General features: G+C 37.6%; 1 protein-coding gene across 4 annotated transcripts in view; it reads left to right on the top strand.

Moving 5' to 3' along the window:
* LOC134342727 (calcium-responsive transactivator-like) overlaps positions 1 to 21467 on the top strand; it is a 99643-nt gene that overhangs the window by 47252 nt on the left and 30924 nt on the right. For 2 of the 4 annotated variants that reach the window (XM_063041203.1, XM_063041206.1), the window contains exons 7-10: positions 3548 to 3649; positions 4737 to 4826; positions 11682 to 11801; positions 17454 to 17581. In XM_063041203.1, coding sequence (XP_062897273.1) covers positions 3548 to 3649; positions 4737 to 4826; positions 11682 to 11801; positions 17454 to 17581 — 440 coding nt within the window. The remainder of the gene's footprint in view (positions 1 to 3547; positions 3650 to 4736; positions 4827 to 11681; positions 11802 to 17453; positions 17582 to 21467) is intronic. The other 2 variants (XM_063041204.1, XM_063041205.1) reach the window with 2 other exon arrangements.

Here is a 21467-nt window from a genome sequence, read left to right on the forward strand (position 1 = left end):
ATTGGCATCCATGGGGAAATTTCTCTTTTTTAAGCATTTTTCCACCATAAAATACCTTGAAATTACTTTGGCAGTAGTGCAAAATTCATCTGCATTGAGATTTTTAAACTCACATGAAAAATGATAGTTGCATACACACAGGACAAGATCCTTTTGTACTGTTTAAAGTATTAACACTTTAAATTATTTGTTCTCATTGAGATCAATCATCTCCTGTAACCCTTAATACAACCTCCTTTGTGGCCTGACTGCTTTGCTAATGGAAGTTATAGTAAGTCTTAGCTTCCCAGCCTTAGGATGCTGCTGTTGATCTCTGCGATATCTTGTAATTTGCTGTCCTTTTGGGAGTTTACCCAAACTCCATGCTGGTGGGAAAACATCATAATCTACATTTCCTTCATACCATGTGAACAGACAGAGTTGCCACATGCGTTTGTCTGTATTACAAGAATCTCTGCTAGAGAGCTGTTAATGGACAATATTACAAATTACAAGAGCGAAGGTGCTCAAAAAGCTGAAAAACCTAAGGGTACATGTCACCCGGACCAGATGAACTGCACGCTAGGGTTCTGGAAGAGGTAGCAGTAGAGGTAGTGGAGGCATTAGTAGAGGCATCTTTGAAAACTCATTGGACTTTAGCATGGTGCCAGAAGACTGGAAATTTGCAAATGTCACTCCACTCTTTAAAAAAGGAAGAAGGCAGCAGAAAGGAAATTATAGGCCAGTTAGCCTGACCTCAGTGGTTGGGAAGATGTTGGAGTCTATTTTTAAGGATGAGATTATGGAGTACTTAGTGACATAGGACAAGATAGGACAAAGTTGGCAAGGTTAGCTAGAGGGTGGTGAATTTGTGGAATTTGTTACCACAGGCAGCTATGGAGGCCAGGTCGTTGGGTGTATTTAAGGCAGAGCTTGATAAGTTCTTGATTGGACATGGCATCAAAGGTTACGGGGAGAAGGCCAGGGAGTGGTGCTGAGGAAGTGAAAAAGGATCAGACATGATTGAATGGTGGAGCAAACTCGATTGTCCAAATGGCCTAATTCTGCTCCTATGTCTTATAGTCTTATGTATATGTACATTGAGAGATGTCCCTGCTAATCTCCTGGTGAAAACCACTATCCCGGATAGTCATATTGTCCTCTGCATAAAGAAAATGCCTCTTGTAGGGCTTATAACTAGTGTGACCTGGTCTCCTGTCTCTGAAGCATTCATTTATTCAGTAGCAACACTCCCAACAGTCACATCAAAAGCTGGATGATAAGATTGTATCTGCTGGGTTGTGTGCAGATACATCTGAGAAATTACAACATGTCATAACAAAAAGCCAAGTTGTATCCAGCTTTCTCAATTTCAGTGGGGTGTTACGCAGAAAATTCAGGTGATGCCTTTCCATGAACCTTACAACTGTATTTCCCTTTGTTTTTGTGATTTTCATCGACTTTAGGGCAACACAGTTTTATACCGGAGGAGGCTATGGGGTCTCCCAGCAGTTCAGTCACATTCTCCCTTATTTCTCCTTAGCCCTGTAAGTTATTCTTTCCCACATTTTCATTAACTCCATTTAATCCTTTCACCATTTAATAATTATACTAAGAGATAATTTGCAGTAGCCAATTAATCTCACAATACATCTTTGTTGAGGTGCTGTCTTCATGAAGTCTGCAAACTCACCTTGCGATTATGTAAATGTTCATCAGTACTTCTGTGTCTTCCTGCATCTCAAAGATCCTAGGGGCAGTGAGGAAGCAGCAATGACTCCTGTGCACATCTGTGCCAAAAGAACTCAGAATTTATTTGTAAGCCAATTAGTACATGTTTTTAAACAATAGAAATAAAGATAGGAAAAGATAATAAGAGTACTAAGAACTCACTGTCACCTGTCATGCACGTTTGCACTAAATTAAAATTTACATTTGAGAATAAAGTTTAATCTCTTCCCAGTTCAGTCATTTGGGTAACTCTTTTTGTTTCCTGTCTCACATCTGTTAAACATTCTCCCAGTTGAATCTAAAATTTTAGTAGCTCACAACAATTTCAAAAATAAGAGTAAAACCAAGTCTTAATTCAGAATTGCTGTGCTCAAACTATAGGATAATTTATTTTTTAATTAAAAAAAAACAAGTAAGCATTGAGAGCCTGATGAGAGAAAGCAAAATAAGCTTGAATTTACATGTTGCAGCAGTATAAAATAGTGGATAGGCCATTTTGAAGTATTGTACCCAGTTCTGATCACTGCATTTATAGGAGATTTTGAAGAGGGCGTACCAGAGGTTCACCAGAATAGGGTCTTGATTGGTGAGTATTAGCTAAAAGGAGAGGTTGAACAAACTTGGTTTGTTTTTGATGGAGTATTGGAGGCTGAGGAGCAACGTGATAGAGGTTTAGAAAATAATTATAGGCATTAATAGGATAGATATTTGGTCTTTTGTGTAGAATAGAAAAATCAAATACGAGAAAGATAGTCTTAAGTGAGAAGGGGCAAGTTTTCTTGTACAAAGCCTGAAATATGCTGCTAAGGAAAGTGGTAGAAGCAACATTTTAAGAAGCATTTAAACAGACTCATGAATAGGCAAGGAATAGATAGATTTGCACTTTGTGCAATCAAATGGATTTCATTTAGATTGGTGTCATGATCAGTGTTGTCAAGTAGGCTTGAAGGGCCTATTGTTCAACTTGACAAATTATTTTCTGACAAACTGCAGTAGCTAATTTGTACACATTAAAGTCCAATAAATGAGAATGTTAACGTTTCAGTGATGTTGGTTGAAGCATAAGTCTTGGTCAGAACATCAGGGGAACACCATAGACTCTTGAATATTTTTATGGGAGATAACTAGTTTCCAGTTTATTATCTCAGCTGAAGAACAGTTTCCAAGGACCATGGCAATAATTGAAACAAATAAAGCAAATCTAATGTCCAGTACATCAAACATTGACAGATGGAAATCTGTATTATTTGAATTTTTGGATAAATGTCGTGATGGCCACCAAGCAGTTAGAGTAAATGCTTCTAAATAGTGAGACAGAGCAAAGCATGGTTAAAATCTTAAAGACTTGAGTATGTTTAAAAGTAGAATTTGTGATAAGTTTAGATGTAGGAATGTAGCCAGGAAGAGTTTAAATTTGTACAGTTCCTTATGTAATTTACTCAATTGTTAAAACCTATGCTTCTGGTTACTGAGGCTGGACTGTGAAATGTAACATGAATATAAGCTACAATATGCCATGGGTAATCCATTCGAAACTTGCTCCTGCCACTATGCTAGATGCTGCTAGCACAATTGTATCACTTGTTTGTTATGACATTTCATATAACAATAATATACTTTCAATCTTCAGATAACAATTCAATATTTTTTCCTGAGCAAAGAACATTCAGTAATTTTCTTGTGTACATGTTAAGTTTTTAGGTGAAAACATGGCTGAATAAATTGTCTATATGCAGAACATGGCTGAATAAATTGTCTATATGCAGAACATGACTTTGAAACACAAAACTGCAACAAAATTATCAAACTGGTTACCGTTTCTTCTTTGGTTTTGCAGGGTCTTCTCAGCAATACATTGGACAGGAAGATTACTATGGTGAGCAATATGGACATGCCCAAGGACCCACAGATACCATTAATCAACAGTATTATCCTGATGGTACATTTTTTTTCCCTTAGACTGCCATTCATATTTGTAATGTGAAAATTTTATCTAACTAGATAAAGATTTATCTACCAGTAAATCATTTGCTCTTCAAACTGCTAACTTAAGTGTATTGAAACTGCATAATATTAAAAGTCTGAGATGATTAAAAGTTATTTTTGACAAATTTTATAATGTTGCTTAATGTATTATGTGGTGTAAGGAAGTATTGCTTTGTAAATTTCAAGGAAAAATCATTTTGGTAGAAGAACAAATTGCCACCTTACATATTTTCATGTGGCAACCTGGTTTTGACAGATTTTTTTCCTCAAAATTCTGACCCTGCCTACTTGTGTTTAAGGAGCTATCTTTCTGAATACATTTGTTTATTGCATTATAAAGCTGCAATTAATTTTTTTTAACTGCATCAATTTAGTTGACCTGATCAATTTTATTAAGGTTTAGCTTAACTTCTAGGTGTGACCCTATGTTAAAATGAACGCTCTCATTTGCCTTTTGAAAGGCATCTGAACTTTTGGGTCACTCTTCCCTTAGATTTTGTAAAAACCACTGTATATTTGTCTCTTCTCATTATTCTTACCAACATGAATCATTTTAAACATGTTATTTTTCAAGCATATGTTTACTTAATTGATATAGACTTCCAAAGTCTCTTCTTTCTCATTGTTTACTGCATTTCCAACTTTTGTACCATCCACAAATATATAAAATTACCCAAGACCAGGTAATAATGGATCAAAACGGTAGTGATTTAATTTTCCTAAATTAAAAATTATTTATTTTTATTTAGAGAGGAGGATAGCCATGAGTAACTTCTGACTTAATTGATTGTGGGATGTATGGTCAACATTTTACATGATTGGTGAGACCTCTCTATCTTTGCAACTTTTAAACAAGAGACAATTGATTACAATTACATGCACATATATTATGAACATAAAAGATGAGATTATTTCAATGTGATTTTGAGTAGAGTAGTTATATTTTCCCTTGAGGTGATTTAGAAATTTATTTCATTCAAAGACTTTAATTGTACAACATTGTAAAATAATTCATTTTCTTCCTGCAACATGCCCTGTAGGTCATAGTGAATATGCATACCAACAATCTTATGCAGAACAAGGATACGAGAGGTCATTTGAGGAATCCTCACAACATTATTATGAAGGAGGTAATATGAATAAATATACATCATTATGCAGCTAAAACTGCATAATGCAGTTATAATGCAGTGAGGAAAATGGAAGGATATGGACATTATGTAGGCATAAGGGATTAGTGTAGTTGGCCACTTGATTATTAATTTATTTGGTTTGGCACTGCCTTGTGGGCCTTAAGTCCGTTCCTGTGCCGTACTGTTCTATGTTCTATGTAAAACTCAAATGGTTAACTACGATTTCTGCTGCACAAACATACAGTTGAAAGTATAATAATAGATGAATATCTCATATATATATATTAAGGTTAACAGATATATAGTTTTAGGGGGATGAGATTTGAAATACTTAAATCCATTTGACTTAAAACTGCAACTTTTCATTTACTCTCATTTAAAATTTAGACGTCGCTTACAAAGGTATATTTATTGCAAATCCCTGAATGCCCATTGGAAGATGATGGTGACCATCCTTGAACCACTGCAACCTGCTGAAAGTACTACTATAGAGGTGCACTAGGGAGTTCCAGGATTTGGGCTTAATGATGACAGATGAATTAGGATCTATTTTCAGGTCAAATTGGAGGATGATTTAAAGGAGAACTTTTGGGTGGCAGTGTCCCCATTTGCTTGTTGCACTTGGTCTTTGAATTAGTCAGAATTGTTGGGTTGAAAGGAACGATTGAAGAAGGCTTAATGAATTACTGACAGTGTATTTAAAGGTGATGTATATGGACCCAATGCACAAAACAACCATATCTGCTTGACAGCACTTCATTAAAAGTAACATTTGTCTGCACAGACAAGGGGAAATTTCAGAAAAATTCAGAGTATGGCTAACAAAATGATTTTCTCTGATTTTGCAAATAATTTTTCACTAATACCAGCATTCTTGATGGCCTGATCTACTATACATAGTGATAAGGGCTTCAACTTATCGACAGAGGAAACTTCTGGAAAATTACTTGATTTTGTTAACTTATTTATATAAGTAAATAGATGAATGCTATTATGGGACCTGAACAGCATCTATGTAGGTGAAATTGTATGCTGGTTTTCTGTGAGTTCTTTTGGTTTGTAGAACTTGTATTTAATTCATAAGGCATATTGCAGGCAAGATTGGATTTCATTACCTCCCTCCAGTAAACGACCGCAATCAAGCAAGCTGTAAGGAGGATGGTCTAAAGATTTGGTTTTCAGAAGATGACAGAGGGATTTTTAGCATGTATTTCAATGTTGCAAGAGTCTGATAGCTAAAGGCATCCTGATGCAAATGATAAAGGGCAAGGATATGAACCATTAAGGGTCAAAGGAGGTTAAAATGAACAGCATTGCTTTGGGTGGATTCAGGTTGGGAAGATCTGTGAAAGGGAGGTTAGCCAGGACACACTTGAATGAAAAATGTAAAAGGAGTGGCTGATGATTTAGGGAATAGAGATATGAGCCATGTTGGAGTTTCTGAAAAAACGTTAGGATGGAAAAGTCCATGGGGATGGACTGCATATACCCCAGGTTACGATGGGAAGTGAGGCAAAGGATTGCTGCATGGTTGGCAATGATCTTTATGTCCTCATTAGCCACACTCTGGTACCAGTGAATTGGACAATGGCAAATTTTGTTCCAATGTTCAAGAAAGGTAATGGGGACAGTCCTGGGAATTATAGACCAATGGGTCTTATGTTGGTGCTGGGCAAACGATTGAAGAGGATTCTTAGGGACAGGATTAATGAGCATTTGGAGAAGCATAGTCTTATTAGGGATGGTCAGCACAGCTATGTGCCTCACAAGCTTAAATGAGTTCTTCAAGGAGGTAACAAAACAAATTAATGACAGTAGAGTAGTGGATGTGGTGTATATCAATTTTAGTAAGTCATTGATAAGGTTCTCTGTGGTAGGCTCATCCACAAAAACATGGGGCATGGAATCCATGGAAATTTAGCTGTGTGGATTTGGAATTGGCTTGCCCACAGAAGGCAGTGTGTGGTAGTAGATGGAGTGTATTCTGCCTGGAGGTTGGTAGTAATGTTCTGTAGGGATCTATCCTTGGATCCCTGCTCTTTGTGATCTTTTTATAAATGACTTGGATAAGGAACTAGAAGGATAGGATTTGCAGATGATTCGAAGGACAGAGTTGTTGTGGATAGTGTAGAAGGTTGTCATAGTTTATAATGGCATATAGACAGGACACAAAGTTGGGTGGAGAAGTGGCAAGTGGAGTTCAATCTAGGAAAGTGTGAAATTATACAGTTTGGAAGACCAAACTTGAAGGTGGAGTACAAAGTTAATGGTAGATTTCATAGCAGTGTGGCAGAACAAAGGGATTTTGCTGTCCTTGTCCATTGATCTTTCAAAGTTGCTGGTGTGCTGGCTTTGTTGTCAGTCAGCAGATTGAGTTCAAGAACTGCAAGGTAATGTTGCAGCATTATAGAATTCTGGTTAGACCACACTTGGAATATTGTGTTCATTTCTGGTCACCTCATTATAGGAAAGATGAGGAAGTTTTAGAGAAGGTACAAGGAAATTTACCAGGATGCTGCTTGGATTAGAGAGCATATTTTATGAGGATAGACTGAGCAAGCTAGGGCTTTTCCCTTTGGAGCGACAGAGGATGGAAGCAACTCGATAGAGGTGTATAAGGTTATTAGACAACAGGGTGACCCATTGGGGCACCCTTTGAGAGAAGGGTAGTGTAGTCTGATGTGACCAGAATGAACATTAAATTTTCCTGAATGCTATTGATATCACTTTGCTTTGGAAACTGAAGTAGAAAACCTCAGTTTATTAAAGAAGAACGACGCATAGCAAACCAAATATAGCTGCTGTTCATTTAACAAAGGACACTTTCGATGGCATCATTTCTGGTTTATCTACCACCCTTGTGCCTCTTGTCATTCCGAAGACGTGCTGCCCTTTCATCTCCCGTCTCTTCAGCTCTTGTATGTCTCTCCTCTTCTGTCTCTTCTTCTCTCATCTTTTTTTGACCTGACTCTTTAATCCTGGAGTCATGCTTCCCCGGCCTCATCCGATTCTTGTTCTCTCCCTCTCCTTGCCACTTCCCGACGATGTTTGGCGTTATCTCTTGACCATAATGTCCCCCTTCCCTTTCCAGGCGGCATAATTAGGCTGACCATTTTTTTTATCCTAATGCTGGATAGAAGATATGAAGCACTAACACCAAAGGATGCTGATTATTCTTGATGATGTGGTTGGTGCTCTCCTAAATGGATGTGATATAGTCACCGCTGTCCTTTAACTGCAGCAAAGGGTTTTATAGGTGTCTCGAAGTACGTTATTACAATAAGATTTAATCATCTCTTATTGATGGGTGGCAGTTAGATCTGTCCCAATCCTGCACATGCTGATGGTGATGAGCAGAATGTGACCTCTTGAAATAGAGCTGCCCTGCCCTTTTGCTCCGGTAGGTGTCGCTGCTGAGGCTGGCCGTGCGCATTCGCGGGCTGTCGTGTCCCGATTTCCATGATGGCCAATCGGATCTCGGGTGAAAGCCAGTCTGTTGATTTTTGGTGAATGAGCAATTTTATACGAATATATAACCCTGAACTTTGCCTTCATTCCGTAAGTTAGCGCATTTTAATTTGATTTAGCCAAAAATAGTGCCGCTGTAATGCACCATTTGCGCTAATTGGAGGTCGGTCGCAAACGGACAGAGCATGAGAGTTTTAGTAGTATATAATCAAGAGTCATAGAGAGAGTGGACAGTTAGCACTTTTTCCCCAGGGCAACATTGGCCAATACCAAAAGATATCCATTTAAGGTGAATGGAGGAAAGTTTAAGAGAGATGTTAGAGATAGTTTTTTTTTAACAGAGTAGTGCATCCCTACAATGCACTGCTAATGGTGGTGGTAGAAGATTATACAGTAGAGACATTTAAAAGAATCTCAGGTACATGGAGTTAAAAAAAATGGAGGATTATGGCTTGTGTAGGAGGGAAGGGTTATCTTAATAGTGTAGGAGGTTTATATAGGTCGGCACAATATCAAAGGTCTAAGAGTCCATACAATGCTGTACTATTTTGGGTTCTGTGAGTCTGGGTCCATAAAAGCAATTTTAATTGGTGCTTCATTTTGAATATTTACTGTACTTACTCTCTGATGTGATGATCTGGTCCTGTTAAACATTAGTTATATCCAGATGGTAATGATATAATAAAGACAAATGCAACCTGACACGTTTTAGTGAACTGAATAAGAAGTTAAGTTTGGTGGTTTGGGGAATGGAAAATTGTTGTGGGTGGGTAAAGAATTAGACAATTGGTGACTAGGGAAGATTGGAACTCTGCTCTTACACTTTTTGGACTTGGATTGAATTAGATGAAAGTCAGCCTAGACTACTTATTTTTGGTAACAAAACTTAAAGGCCTTTGAGTAGAATAAACTGAAATGGTTGTTTGTGCTTCAGTGCCAGTGGTACGATGCTGGATATCATTGCACAATTTTTGAAATTCAGTAAGTCTTCAAAAAGGAACCTAGCCTGCCATGTACTGCCCACTTCTGATTTTAATACAAGTTGAAAAGTTAACCAGTGCTACATCAATATATATGTTACTAAAACGCGGCTTTCAATTTTACAATATTCCATTCTCAACTCCTCTTGCCCAGTCATTGGCAATCCAACATGTGAAAGGAGAAGATAGGATCTGGATCCCTAAGATAAGCATGTATACAGTGTTGAATGAATATTAGCAAAAGAAATTGTTTCCTCTATGCCCACCAATTCACACAGTAAAACTGACATCCTACCCCCTCATCACCGTCTGTAACATGTCTTCCTGTAATGTCTCCAAGTCTACCATTCTTCTCTGTCCAACCATTGCCGCGGGATCTACCTGCTTTCATCATTTAGGGCCATCTACTGCCTACTTCTTTTGATGAGCTCCTATCCAGTCAGTCTCACTACCTATAGACAGGAAACAAGGAGGGAGAAAAAACAACAAAATGTGTAGTTTATTTGGGGACCTTTTCTTCCTGGCTTCACAACTTCCCATGTCAACTCCCAAATTTCCAGTCCTGCTCTGGATGAAGCCATAGCTTGCTTTAGAAGTTGGAGAAAAATCAGAGAGCAGTAGTTGGCATGTACTGTTGAGTGTTTGTATCAGAAGCAGCAATGCTTCTCATGCCATGATCTCATGTATAGCATACAGCAGAATATAGATCAGTTGCAATTAAGGGCAGAGAAATGGCAGGTGGAGGTTAACCCAATAAAAAAAGTATTACACTTTGGGAGATCAACTGTAAAGATACAGTACCTTGTTAATGGAAGGACCCTTAACAATATTGATGAGCAAAGGAATAATGGGGTTTCAGCTCACACTTCCCTTAAAGTGGTGATTCAGGTTGATAGGGTGGTAGAGAAGGCATATGGCATGCTCGCCTTGATTAGTTCAAGAATGGGGAGGTTGCAGCTTTATAAAACCATTTTAAGCCACATCTGAAGTATTGCATTCAATTCTGGTTCCTGTATTATAGAATGAATGTCAAGGCTTTGATGAGTGTGCAGAAGAGTTTTGCCAGGATACTGCCTGGATTAGAGGGCATGTTCTTATATGGAGAGGCTAGACAAACTTGGTGTTTTATTTTCTCTAAAACGGCAGTGGCTGAGGGAAGATCTGATTGTAGTTTATAAAATTTTGAGAGGCATTGATGGACAGTCAGTGTATTTTTCCCCAGAGTTGAAATGCCTAATACCCGAGGGCATGCATTTAAGGTGAGAGGGGATAAGTTCAAAGGATATGTGTGCAGCAAGATTTTTTTTACACTTAGAGTGGTGGGTCTCTGGAATGTGCTGTCTGGAGTGGTTGTGGAGGCAAACATGATAGGGGTGTTCAAGAGGCTCTTAGATAGGTTCATGAGTGTGTATGAAATGGAAGTATATAGCATTGTATAGGCAGAAAGGATTAGTTTAGTTGGGCACTTGATTACTAACTTAGTTCAGCACAGCATTGTGGTTGATTGGCCTGTTCCTGTGCTGTACATATGCTATATGTTTTACAGTATGTTAATAAATCATGATAGTGGCAAAATAATCTGATAGAATGTTTGAAGCAAAACAAAACTTCAGTGTACTAAAAATGCTGGAAGAACTCAGCAGGGTAAACATCATGAATGGGGAGAGAAGCAGATGATGTTTCATGTAAAGATAGAACAATAGAACTATGAAAGAGAGTAGATGAGCATTTTTTAATGTTGCAAAATTAGAGGAGTGGAGAGAACAGAGGGGACGTATGTGATAGGGTACAGACTAAGTTATCATAATATCAATTATTTTAAAGGAACTGGCTGTTAAAGACAACAAGAGAGATAAAGTGGTGGTCACCTGCAAATATTAAGTCCCGAGGGCTGTTGTATACCTGGACAGAGGGTGAGGTGCTTTTCCACGAGTTTATGTTGGCACTTGTAGGAGACCTAAGAAATGGAGGTCAGAATCAAGTGGGACAAATGGTCAAAGAGCAGATGACTGGAAGTTCAGGACTGGCTTGTGAACTGAGTAATGATTCTCGACAAAGTGGTTACTTAACCTGCCTTTAGTTTCTGCAGTGCAGAGAAGACTATGTCTTGAGCATCAAGGTGTATAACGAAGGATTCTTAACATGAAATATTGAATCTATTTCTCTTCCCAAAAATGCTGCATGACCTGCTGAATGCTTTCACCATCTTCTGTTTTAATTTCTGATACCATTCGTACCTAATAATGCATTATTTCCTACAGAATCACTGACGATCAGAAATTGCAGTATTATAGTTTGATTTGGAATGAGTATGTAGTTATTTTGAAGATTTTGAATGGTTGTGTTTTACTACTTTGACAGTAAGGACAACAAGATTTAACAGCCTATTCTGACATTTATCCAGGCAATTCACAATATGCCCAACAACAAACTGCTTACCAGCAGGGACCAACCCAGCAGCAGACTTACACCCAGCAGCAATATCCTTCCCAACAGAGCTATCCAGGACAACAACAAGGATATGGTGAGTGGAAGAAAAATACCAATGATAAATTATGAATGCTTAATATACAGATAATGCAGAAGCAGATTGTCATAATGTGTTTGAAACCTGTTTATATTTGGCCTGTAGAAGATACATCTGAGTTTGTTAATAACTATCCAGATCACAATTCAAAAGCTTGAAGCACAGTACCACATCTGCAGCAAACCAGACCCCACAGACTATCATAAGTCTCATTGAATTCTGCTGTTTCATTTCTAAAGCATTTTTTTTTCAAAAAGAAATGCAGGTTGGTATCTGGAGAACCTCAGATCTCATACTTAGCAGATAACCATGAAACTCTATGGGAATTTAGGCATTACTGTTCTTGTGGATTCTGGATAACAATATACAGCTAGGAGATTTAAGTTGTTGGCAATTTTATCTGAGCTGAGAGTTTGTCTCCATACATGCATTTTGTGCTCAGTTCCTTGATAATGTTCTGCAGATTTTAATGTTGTATTGGTTTCCATCAACAAAGCTGCATAACACTTGCCTAAATAAAACTGTTTTGACTCAGAAATATGAGAGTAAGTATCTAATTTTTCTTCTTGCAAAGAATGGTAGGGGAAATTTGTTTGGAAGAATCATAACCACTTAGTGGTCCGCTTTCCATTCATTTATAACCGATACACAGGCAAGTAGTTTTCTACTATTTCAGCAAGCTTATTGTTAAGAAACTTGTGAGGTATCTCAATTTCCTACAGTAGTTTGAATTTTATCATGCACATTTCATTTTAAGGGGGAGCCACAAAGCAATTAACGATGCAAAATATTTTTGAAGGCAATTCAACCTTTCTCTTGGAGGGAAATGAAATAGATATTGACATATTACTTATAAAATTTTCTGTGACTGGCAAATGAGGAATATAATTTGGCATTACAAGATGATCCAGCATGGCTGAAGACCATTCAATCCATCATACTCCAGCTTAAAAGCCAAGAAAAGCAGTTGTTCAGTAAATGCAAAACTGTGAACGAGTAAACTGTGAAGCTTACTCAGTGCCTACAAAAAGTATTCCCGCCCCCCCAGTTTTCATGTTTTATTGCTTTACAACATTGAATCACAGTGAATTTAATTTGGCTTTTTTTCAACACTGATCAACAGAAAAAGACTTTCATGTCAAAGGGAAAACAAATGTCCACAAAGTGATCTAAATTAATTACGAGTATAAAACACAAAATAATTGATTGCATAAGTATTCACCCCCTTCTGGTCAGTATTTAGTAGATGCGCCTTTGGCAGCAATTACAGCCTTGAGTCTGTGTGGGTAGGTCTCGATCAGCTTTGCACATTTGGACAACAATTTTTCCCCATTCTTCTTTACAAAATTGCTCAAGCTCTCTCAGATTGCAAGGGGGTCATGAGTGAACAGACCTTTTTAAGTCTAGTCACATTTTCAATTGGATTGAGGTCTGGAGTCTGACTTGAGCACTCTAGGACATTAACTTTGTTTTTAAGCCATTCCTTTGTGACTTTGGCTTTATGCTTGGGATCATTATCTTGCTGGAAAACAAATCTTCCAAGTCTTGCAGACTGCATCAGGTTTTCCTCCAGGATTTCCCTGAATTTTGCAACATTCATTTTACTTTCTACTTTCATAAGCCTTCCAGGGCCTGCTGCAGTGAAGCATTTCCACAGAATGATGCAGCCACCACCATGCTTCAGGTTAGAGATGGTGTGTTTTTGATGATGTGCAGTGTTTGGCTTATGCCAAACATAGCATTTATCCTGGCCAAAAAGCTCAATTTTGGTTTCATCAGACCATAAAATCTTCTTCCAGCTAATTTCAGAATCTCCCACATGACTTCCAGCAAAGTCTAGCTGAGATTTCATGAGAGTTTTTTTTTCAAACAGTGCTTTCTCTTTGGCACTGTCCCATAAAACTATGACTGGTGAAGCACCTGGGCAACAATTGTACTTGTAGTCTGTCCCATCTCAGCCTCTGAAGCTTGTAACTCATCTACAGTTGGCATAGGTCTCTTGGTGGCCTCCCTCACTAGTCCCCTTCTTGCACAGTCATTCAGTTTTTGAGGATGGCCTGCTGTAGGCAGATTTACAGCTGTGCAATATTCTTTCCATTTCTTGATGATTGACTTAACTGTACTCCAAGGGATATTCAGTGACTTTGAAATTTTCTTGTATCTATCTCCCCACTTGTGCTTTTCAGTAACCTATTCATGGAGTTACTTGGAGTGTTCTTTTGTCTTCATGGTGTAGTGTTTGCTAGGATACTGACTCACCAGCAGTTCAGCCTTCCATCTGCAGGTGTATTTTTATAACCAAGTGAAACACCGTGACTGCACACAGGTGATTTTCATTCAACTAATTATGTGACTTCTAAACAATTTGGCTGCACCAGTGATGATTTGGTGTGTTATATTAAAGGGGGTGAATACTAATATAATCAATTACTTCGTGTTTTATATTTTAAATTAATTTTGATCACTTTGTAGAGCTCTGTTTACATTTTGAATCAAAAGAGTCTTTTTCTGTTGGTCAGTGTCAAAACTGCCAAATTAAATCCATCGTAATTTAATGTTGTAAAGCAATAAAACATGAAAACTTCCAAGGGAACATTAAAGTTTATATAAATACTTTTTAAAGGCACTGTATACAGACATCCCACCTCTCCCAGAAGTTCTGGAAGTCTCCCGCAAATTAATAGTGGCTCTCTGATGCCCGCAACTTATATACAATGTCCCGGAAATTGATTTTTTTGAGAGTGAGCGTGAGAGAACGCGTGAGAGAGAGCGAAAGAGCGAGCGCAAGAGCAAGAAAGCAAGCGCGAGAGAGAGAGTAAGAGCGAGAAAGCAAGTGCGAGAGAGAGTGAGAGTGAGAAAGCAAGCGTGAGCGAGAAAGCAAGCGCAAGAGCGAGAAAGCAAGCGCGAGAGAGCGAGCGCAAGTGAGAGCGACCACGAGCGAGAGAGCGTGCGATAGAGAGAGCGAGAGCAGGAGCAAGAGTGAGAGTGAGAGGGTTCCAAAAAAAGTCAGAGTGGCAGAGTGTTCCAAACAAAAATATAAAACGTATGTCACCGCAGACTACACTAAAGTGTAGCCCTGCCTAATAGGGGTCAAAAATAATGACAGTGTTTCTCGCTGCACTGTTTGCAACAGTGAGTTTTCTATTGCCCACGGTGGGTTAAAATGTAAAAGACATGTTGAGGTGAGTTTAACAGGTGTCATTCGTTCATTGGCATAGCTAATGTTACTTAAACTAGCTGGCTGGCTGCTAAGGAGCTACTCTGTTGCAGACATCCCACCTGTCCCGGAAGTCTCCCGCAAATTGATGGTGCTACCTCCCTGAAACAAGTTTTTGCAGGGTGGGATGTCTGTGTATATTCAAACTTATTTAGATATGGATGTTAGGCCTGCAAGTTCTATAAAGTTTGATTAGCCTACACTATACTACTGTCATAGTTCTGTAAGCATTATTGGTTTACCCAGGAACTCAGCTGATGTGGCCAATCTGCCTTTCAACATGAAATTGGACTGAAATATTTTCACAACAGAACATTAAAAATATTAACAAATTAAACTAATTAAAACCACTTTTTCAGTGATTACTGCCAGAGACCTTTGTGGAATTGAGTCTTGACTTTTTTAAGTTCTACAATGTTAACCTGAAGCTGAATAAATGCACTCCTTGCCTCAATACATGAAAACTGCCAACAACTTTAGATTAGCATTTCCTGGTGCATCAATGTGATTTATTTTCCCACATCAACCTCTAAATGAATTTACCAATGAAGGAGATTAGCCCACCAAGAACGTAGTTTCCTTTCTCAGTTGGGTACAGCTGTATTAGATTAAGCTCCATTTATTTTGAGCACTTATATATAATCCAAATCAGGGATCCCCAACCTTTTTCGCACCGCGGACCAGTTTAATATTGACAATATTCTTGTGGACCGGCCGACTTGGGGTGGTGTTCAATTTCAACAGTGTGTGATAGGGAATGAGGAAAGGTGCAGCTGATTCATATTGTTTCATATCGCCAAATCATATCGTTTTCTTGTGGCCCAGTAGCACATCTTTGCAGCCCGGTTATACTTTAGTTTCCACCATACTCCTGATCAACATCTTTACTTGGTCCCCTGTAAACCTGAAGTCATTCAAAACATTTTTTTTTTGTTTTTTTCTCCCCTAGCTTGTGTCCTAACTTGTACCTATTATTAAATCTTGTCCTGGGCTTGCTGACCTATGTTGCCTTTTGGTGTCTAAGAACATAAGAAAGTAGGAACAGGAGTAGGCCATCCTGCCCTTCAACCCTGCTTCATCACTCGTTATGATTATGGTTGAGCAGCCGCAGGCATTATGTCTCTCCTGTGCCAGTTCTTTTTAGTACTCAATTTCCAAATCTTTCAAATAATTAGCTGCTTCCTCTTCAAGAACCTCTGATGATCAGCTTTCACAATCCTCCAGGGTAGAGAATTCATCAGAGATTTACCACCATCCCCTGTGAGTATTGTTCCAATACACCTCGGTTTTAAAATATCACCTAAATCTTCTAACTGTGTCCATTATTTAAGAGTTTCTCTGTGTGGAAATATTCTACCTGGTTATGCCCCTTCAGGATCTTGCATGTTTCAATAACTCATTCTTAACTCCAAAGAATATAGATCTAATTGCTTTATCAACTAATGGTAAGACAGTCTTTTTATCCTAGGAATTAGCCTAATGAACTTTCTTTGTACTGCCAATATAGCCTTTCTGACATAAGGGAACCAAAACTGTACACAATACTTCAGGTCTGGTTTCACTGTAACAATACTTTTTCTCAAGTATCGGTGGTATAAATACCACCGACTGGACATGCCCAAGCATCATCCCTGAGGAAGATGGCAAAGTTTGTCATTGAAACATCAGTTATGATACCTGTACTCGCTGGAAGCCGAGAAGAATTTATTTGTCATATTCACCAGGAAAGCACAAGGTCCCTTTTCAATACTTTTCTATTTTTAACCTCCAATTCTCTAACAGTAAAGACCAAAAAAGTATCAAATGATTTTAAGAATTCACAAATTTAGTTTCAAGTTTCTTGCCCCTCACCATTTCTTTAATCAATATAGTTACATTCCTGCAAATCTGCTATGATTATCTTTAATCAGATGGACATATGCAAATAAATAGATTTTATGGAAATAAATACGGGAATAGTTTTAATGGCAATACTCTGAAAGCCAGCATAGATTCCTCCTATGCCATTATGAAAAATGAAAACTATAAATATGAAGTTATATTAAATGTTAGAGCAAGGTTGAGGGGCCAAGTACATCAGCTCATATGTTCCATTTGAGAATGCTGAGACAGACGTGTCATCCTCGCTTGGCTACTTTGTGGCTGAACTTGGTTACTTCAACAAAACTGAAAATTACTTGGTTTAAGTCTCAAGTCCAATAGCATCTCATATCCATATAGAGCAATGAATAATACAGATATGACACAAGCATGCTTTAGCATAGCTTTTACATGACTATTGAGTGATGGAAAAGGATTAGTTTCAATAGCAATCAACAACTGAATGTTTCAGTTAAATGTGATTTATCTTGCTTGAGATTTCTGAATTGTAAAATAACCTAAAAATGATGCTGAATCAGCTATCTTAGTGAACATATGCTGTAAAATTACAGGTGCAACACAAGGAGCCTCTTCTCAATATCCAGGTTACCAGCAGGGACAAGGCCAGCAATATGGAAGTTATAGGACTGCTCAGCCAGGGCCCTCAGCTCAGCAACAGAGGCCTTATGGATATGAACAGGCAAGATAGACCATCCCGTGATTTTCTTCATTTACAGTTTTGTAAAAATGTTTTACTACATAAAGAAAAGCACACAAAATGTTGTATCCTTCTCTTTCTTAACAGATTCTCCTCAAATGTTTTGTCTATTTTCAAAACCAGATAAAAACATTCTAAAATAATTTTACTTTGTGCCTTATTAATGTTTATTGGTGTTTCCTGGGAAATTCAAGGGCCTAATATCTAATAGAGCTATTAACACTAAAACCATTTAATACTAGTTTTGATTTTCTTGGGAAAATTTAGGCCTAGAAATTAATTTAAGCATTTAGAACTATCTAAAAATCAGTGCATGGTATACCAATAATTCTTTTGAAAGTGGACTTGTCATTGTAAATTTTAGAAATGTCTAAGGCTCAAAACATCAGTGTCTAGTATTTACCCATTCTACCCTTTCTTATTTACTAACTGGAATCTTGTGGAGATAAGTGAAGCTAAAGAACTGGAGCTGGGTGTTGGGGCTGGCAGGTACGATGTTAGGAAATTGGATCTTGGGTAAGTGGAATATTGACAGAGAATGGATCTGGTTTTGGGGCAAAAGTTGGGTGCTAAATAGAGGTGTGTGGAACTTAATTATAAGCAAAACTGTTCAATTATATTTGGGTCAATTTCTTCGTACTTGCTTGGGAGGTGTTTCCGGTGTGTTTCTTTTCAAACAGAAACATGACAAAAAGATAATTGCCCCCGGAGTGGTCAAATTTCTCAAGCAACGCTCCAAAATCATTCCATTGGTGACTGATACAGAGACTACGCCATGAATGCACAATGAATTGTGACCAGAAGTGCCTGTTTCAGTTTTCAGAGTGCTGAGTTAGACCCAAAACTGGTTTCAATTGCTTTCTTTGTTAGAAATGAGTGATTTTCGGACATATAGTCTTGAAAAATACTGCGCTAAAAGTTTGAACGACAACACTGGTTTTGAAAAGTGGTAGGGGGAAATTGTTGTTGTCCAGTGGTTGTTCCATTAAATTGTACAGTCAGATTTTTGTGATCATTCTAATTGTCAATTTCACATTTGTTTCTGGTTTCTAACGTCTAATATCTTTAATACACTACATTTTGAAAGAAGTTTTGAATTGTTTCCTTTGTTATAACTTGTCAGTTTATCTTGATGTACTTTCAAGGGTCTCTCTTTACCAAAACACACTGTAATTTATGCTGAAATTCTGAATTGTGTAAATCCAACAAGTGTTTTGATTTTTGAGGTGTTCTTGTCTCCAAAGGATAATTAAAGTGTTGAAAGGCAGGGCAAAGACCAAGTGGTACATTCCACCTGCAGTTTTAAACCAAATACAGAGGAAGATAAAATAAATCTAGCTGTGATGATTAGCTGATTTTAATTTTGTGAAGTCTGTAGTTTTGTCAGGAAAATAGAGTTAATACGAAGTTCCATGTTTAAGGTAAGAGTGGACACTTCAGAAGTATTCATTCCATTGGACTGTAGAAGAGGAAAGACAGGCAGAGATCAGAGTTTAACTATGGACTTGTTTGATAGTCTATTAGATAACTGGACTGACTTTTCCTCCAGGAATGGAAACGTTTTCAGTGAATCCTAGAACTTGAACTTAAAGCTGAAGGTACTGGAAATACTCAAACCAGACAAAAACTGTGCAAGGAGAAACAGATACAGTAAATCTTCATACCAATGACTTTTTACTAGAACAAGGAAAAGTTAGAAAACAAGATTTTTTAAAGTTGCAGTGAAGCCTGGATCTGACAGTTGTTGCAACATATTAATTGCTCTTAAACCTATAAATACTGCCTGTTCTGGGTTTTACAAGTATTTTCTGCTTTTGTTTCAGATTTCCAGCATCTGTAGTCTGTAGTTTTTTGCTTTTCAGATGATAAAGCATGATTTTGTAGGGGGGGGGGATGGGGAAAATGAACCCATTTAACTATCCCTTCTTTGAAAATGCACCAAATATGTTTTTCCAGCAACAAGTTTGATGTCTATAAATTATAGCAAAAGAGCCAGTGAATTTTCTTCTCCAATTCCAACACACAATGTTGCTGGTGAAGAAAACATAGAAGAAACAAAAATAAAACAGTAAAAGGACTTGGTGGAGTGAGGCAAGAAGAAAAATTATTTTAATGGTTGAAGGAAGGATAGACTAACTGGCTGCCTCTCCCTCAAAAATCTCTCCAACCACTGTCATTATTTTTTTATTGCCTTGGTTTATTCAGAGGCAACAAAAGTCTGTGCATTTAATGTTCTGTCTTTTTTTAATTCTTAGCCTGTTTTAAATACTTTAATGAACCCTCTTTTGAAACACCACATCACTGGAATGAGCTCTGTATGTATAAATTGACCTCAGCCTAGTAAAAGTATTGGATTTCATGGTGACAGTAGATCTGGGGAAATGAGGATTTTAGAGGAAATCTGAGTCAGATTTATTATCGCTGACTTATGTGAAATTTGTTGTTTTGTGGCAGCATTATGGTGCAACTACATAAAATTACTGCAACTTACAAAATTAGAGAGTGCACAAAAATTAGATGGTGCTGATGTGTTTTGTGGACCATTCAGAGATCTGATGGTGAACAGGAGAAAGCTGCTCCTGAATCATTGAGTGTGGGTCTTCAAGCTCCTCTGCCTTTTCCCCAATTATAGTAACAAGAAAAAAGCATCTTTTGTTCGGTGTGGGTTCTTAATGGTGGATGCTTCCTCTTGAGGCACTGCCTCTTGAAGATGTCCTCGATTGTGGGGAGGATTAGTTCTGTGATAGAGCTGGCTGAGTTTATACCCTTTGTAGCTTCTTGTGATCCCCTGTGCTTTATAGCCTCCATACTAGGTTGTGATGCAGCCAGTCAGAATATTCTCCACTATACATCAATAGAAATTTTATAGATCTATAAAAACTTCCCATCATGCACTTCATTGTATCTTACTGAAGAATGTATGAGATACTGAAGGGCCAACTAGGTATGGAACCATATTATTAGTGTTGATCAGAAATGAAATTATTAATGAAATATATCTTTGACATACAACCATGGAATGGAGATTCCTGTAAAAAGCATTATGGTGCAATGAAGGGAGGAGAAATACAAGTAAAAAAAAATCTTAATATATGATGCTCCAAGTAGAATAGGTTAAATGTTGGGGTGGGAAAGTTTGGGTGTTTGATATTTGGACTAATCACGAGTGTGATCCTGGAAAGAGTTAAAATAAAAATATATTGACTCATCATTTAATAGCTTGGAAAATGAGATTTTATGGTTCAGTTGATATCCTTTGACGGGATTTGGAATATTTATGGAACAACTTGCTGTGAGTAGGGTACGGATCAACAGTGAGAGTTGGATATGTTTGAGCAATGAATATAGAAAGCAATTGATTTGGATGGGTGCAAAAGAGAATGCAAGGCCCTGAGGAACGTTTTGATTAATGAAAAAAGACTCAGAAGTTGAAATTAGGCCACAGAGCAAATTGTTTGAAAACTAGAATTTTGGTGGAAGACTAGATATTGAAAGTGTGAATAGACAATGGTAGATAAAGCAAAGTCTTCAAAGTGTCCAAACAAATTAAGTAACTTCAAGAGACACCATTGAGAAAATCAACAAATGAATTGTTTTGTTGTGAACTAGGATTGCACCCTTAACCTGTGTTCTTATTAGGCCTTCATGTCTTGAAGTTTCTTTTGTGTCTCATTTTCCGTTAGAAATGCAGTGAGAAATTGTCATAATTGTGGCTTGTAAAATCATCAATTTTTAATGCTGAATAAGATGTCCTTGTTTGTATTTAAAATAACACCTTTGTTTTAAATCTATATTTTATTCAGTTTAATTTTCTATCTCCAAACCTGTACATGTTAGAAACTGAATTTTCAGTTCATGATAGAGATGG

This window comes from Mobula hypostoma, chromosome 2, assembly GCF_963921235.1.
Source record: "Mobula hypostoma chromosome 2, sMobHyp1.1, whole genome shotgun sequence".
Lineage (NCBI taxonomy): Eukaryota > Metazoa > Chordata > Chondrichthyes > Myliobatiformes > Myliobatidae > Mobula > Mobula hypostoma.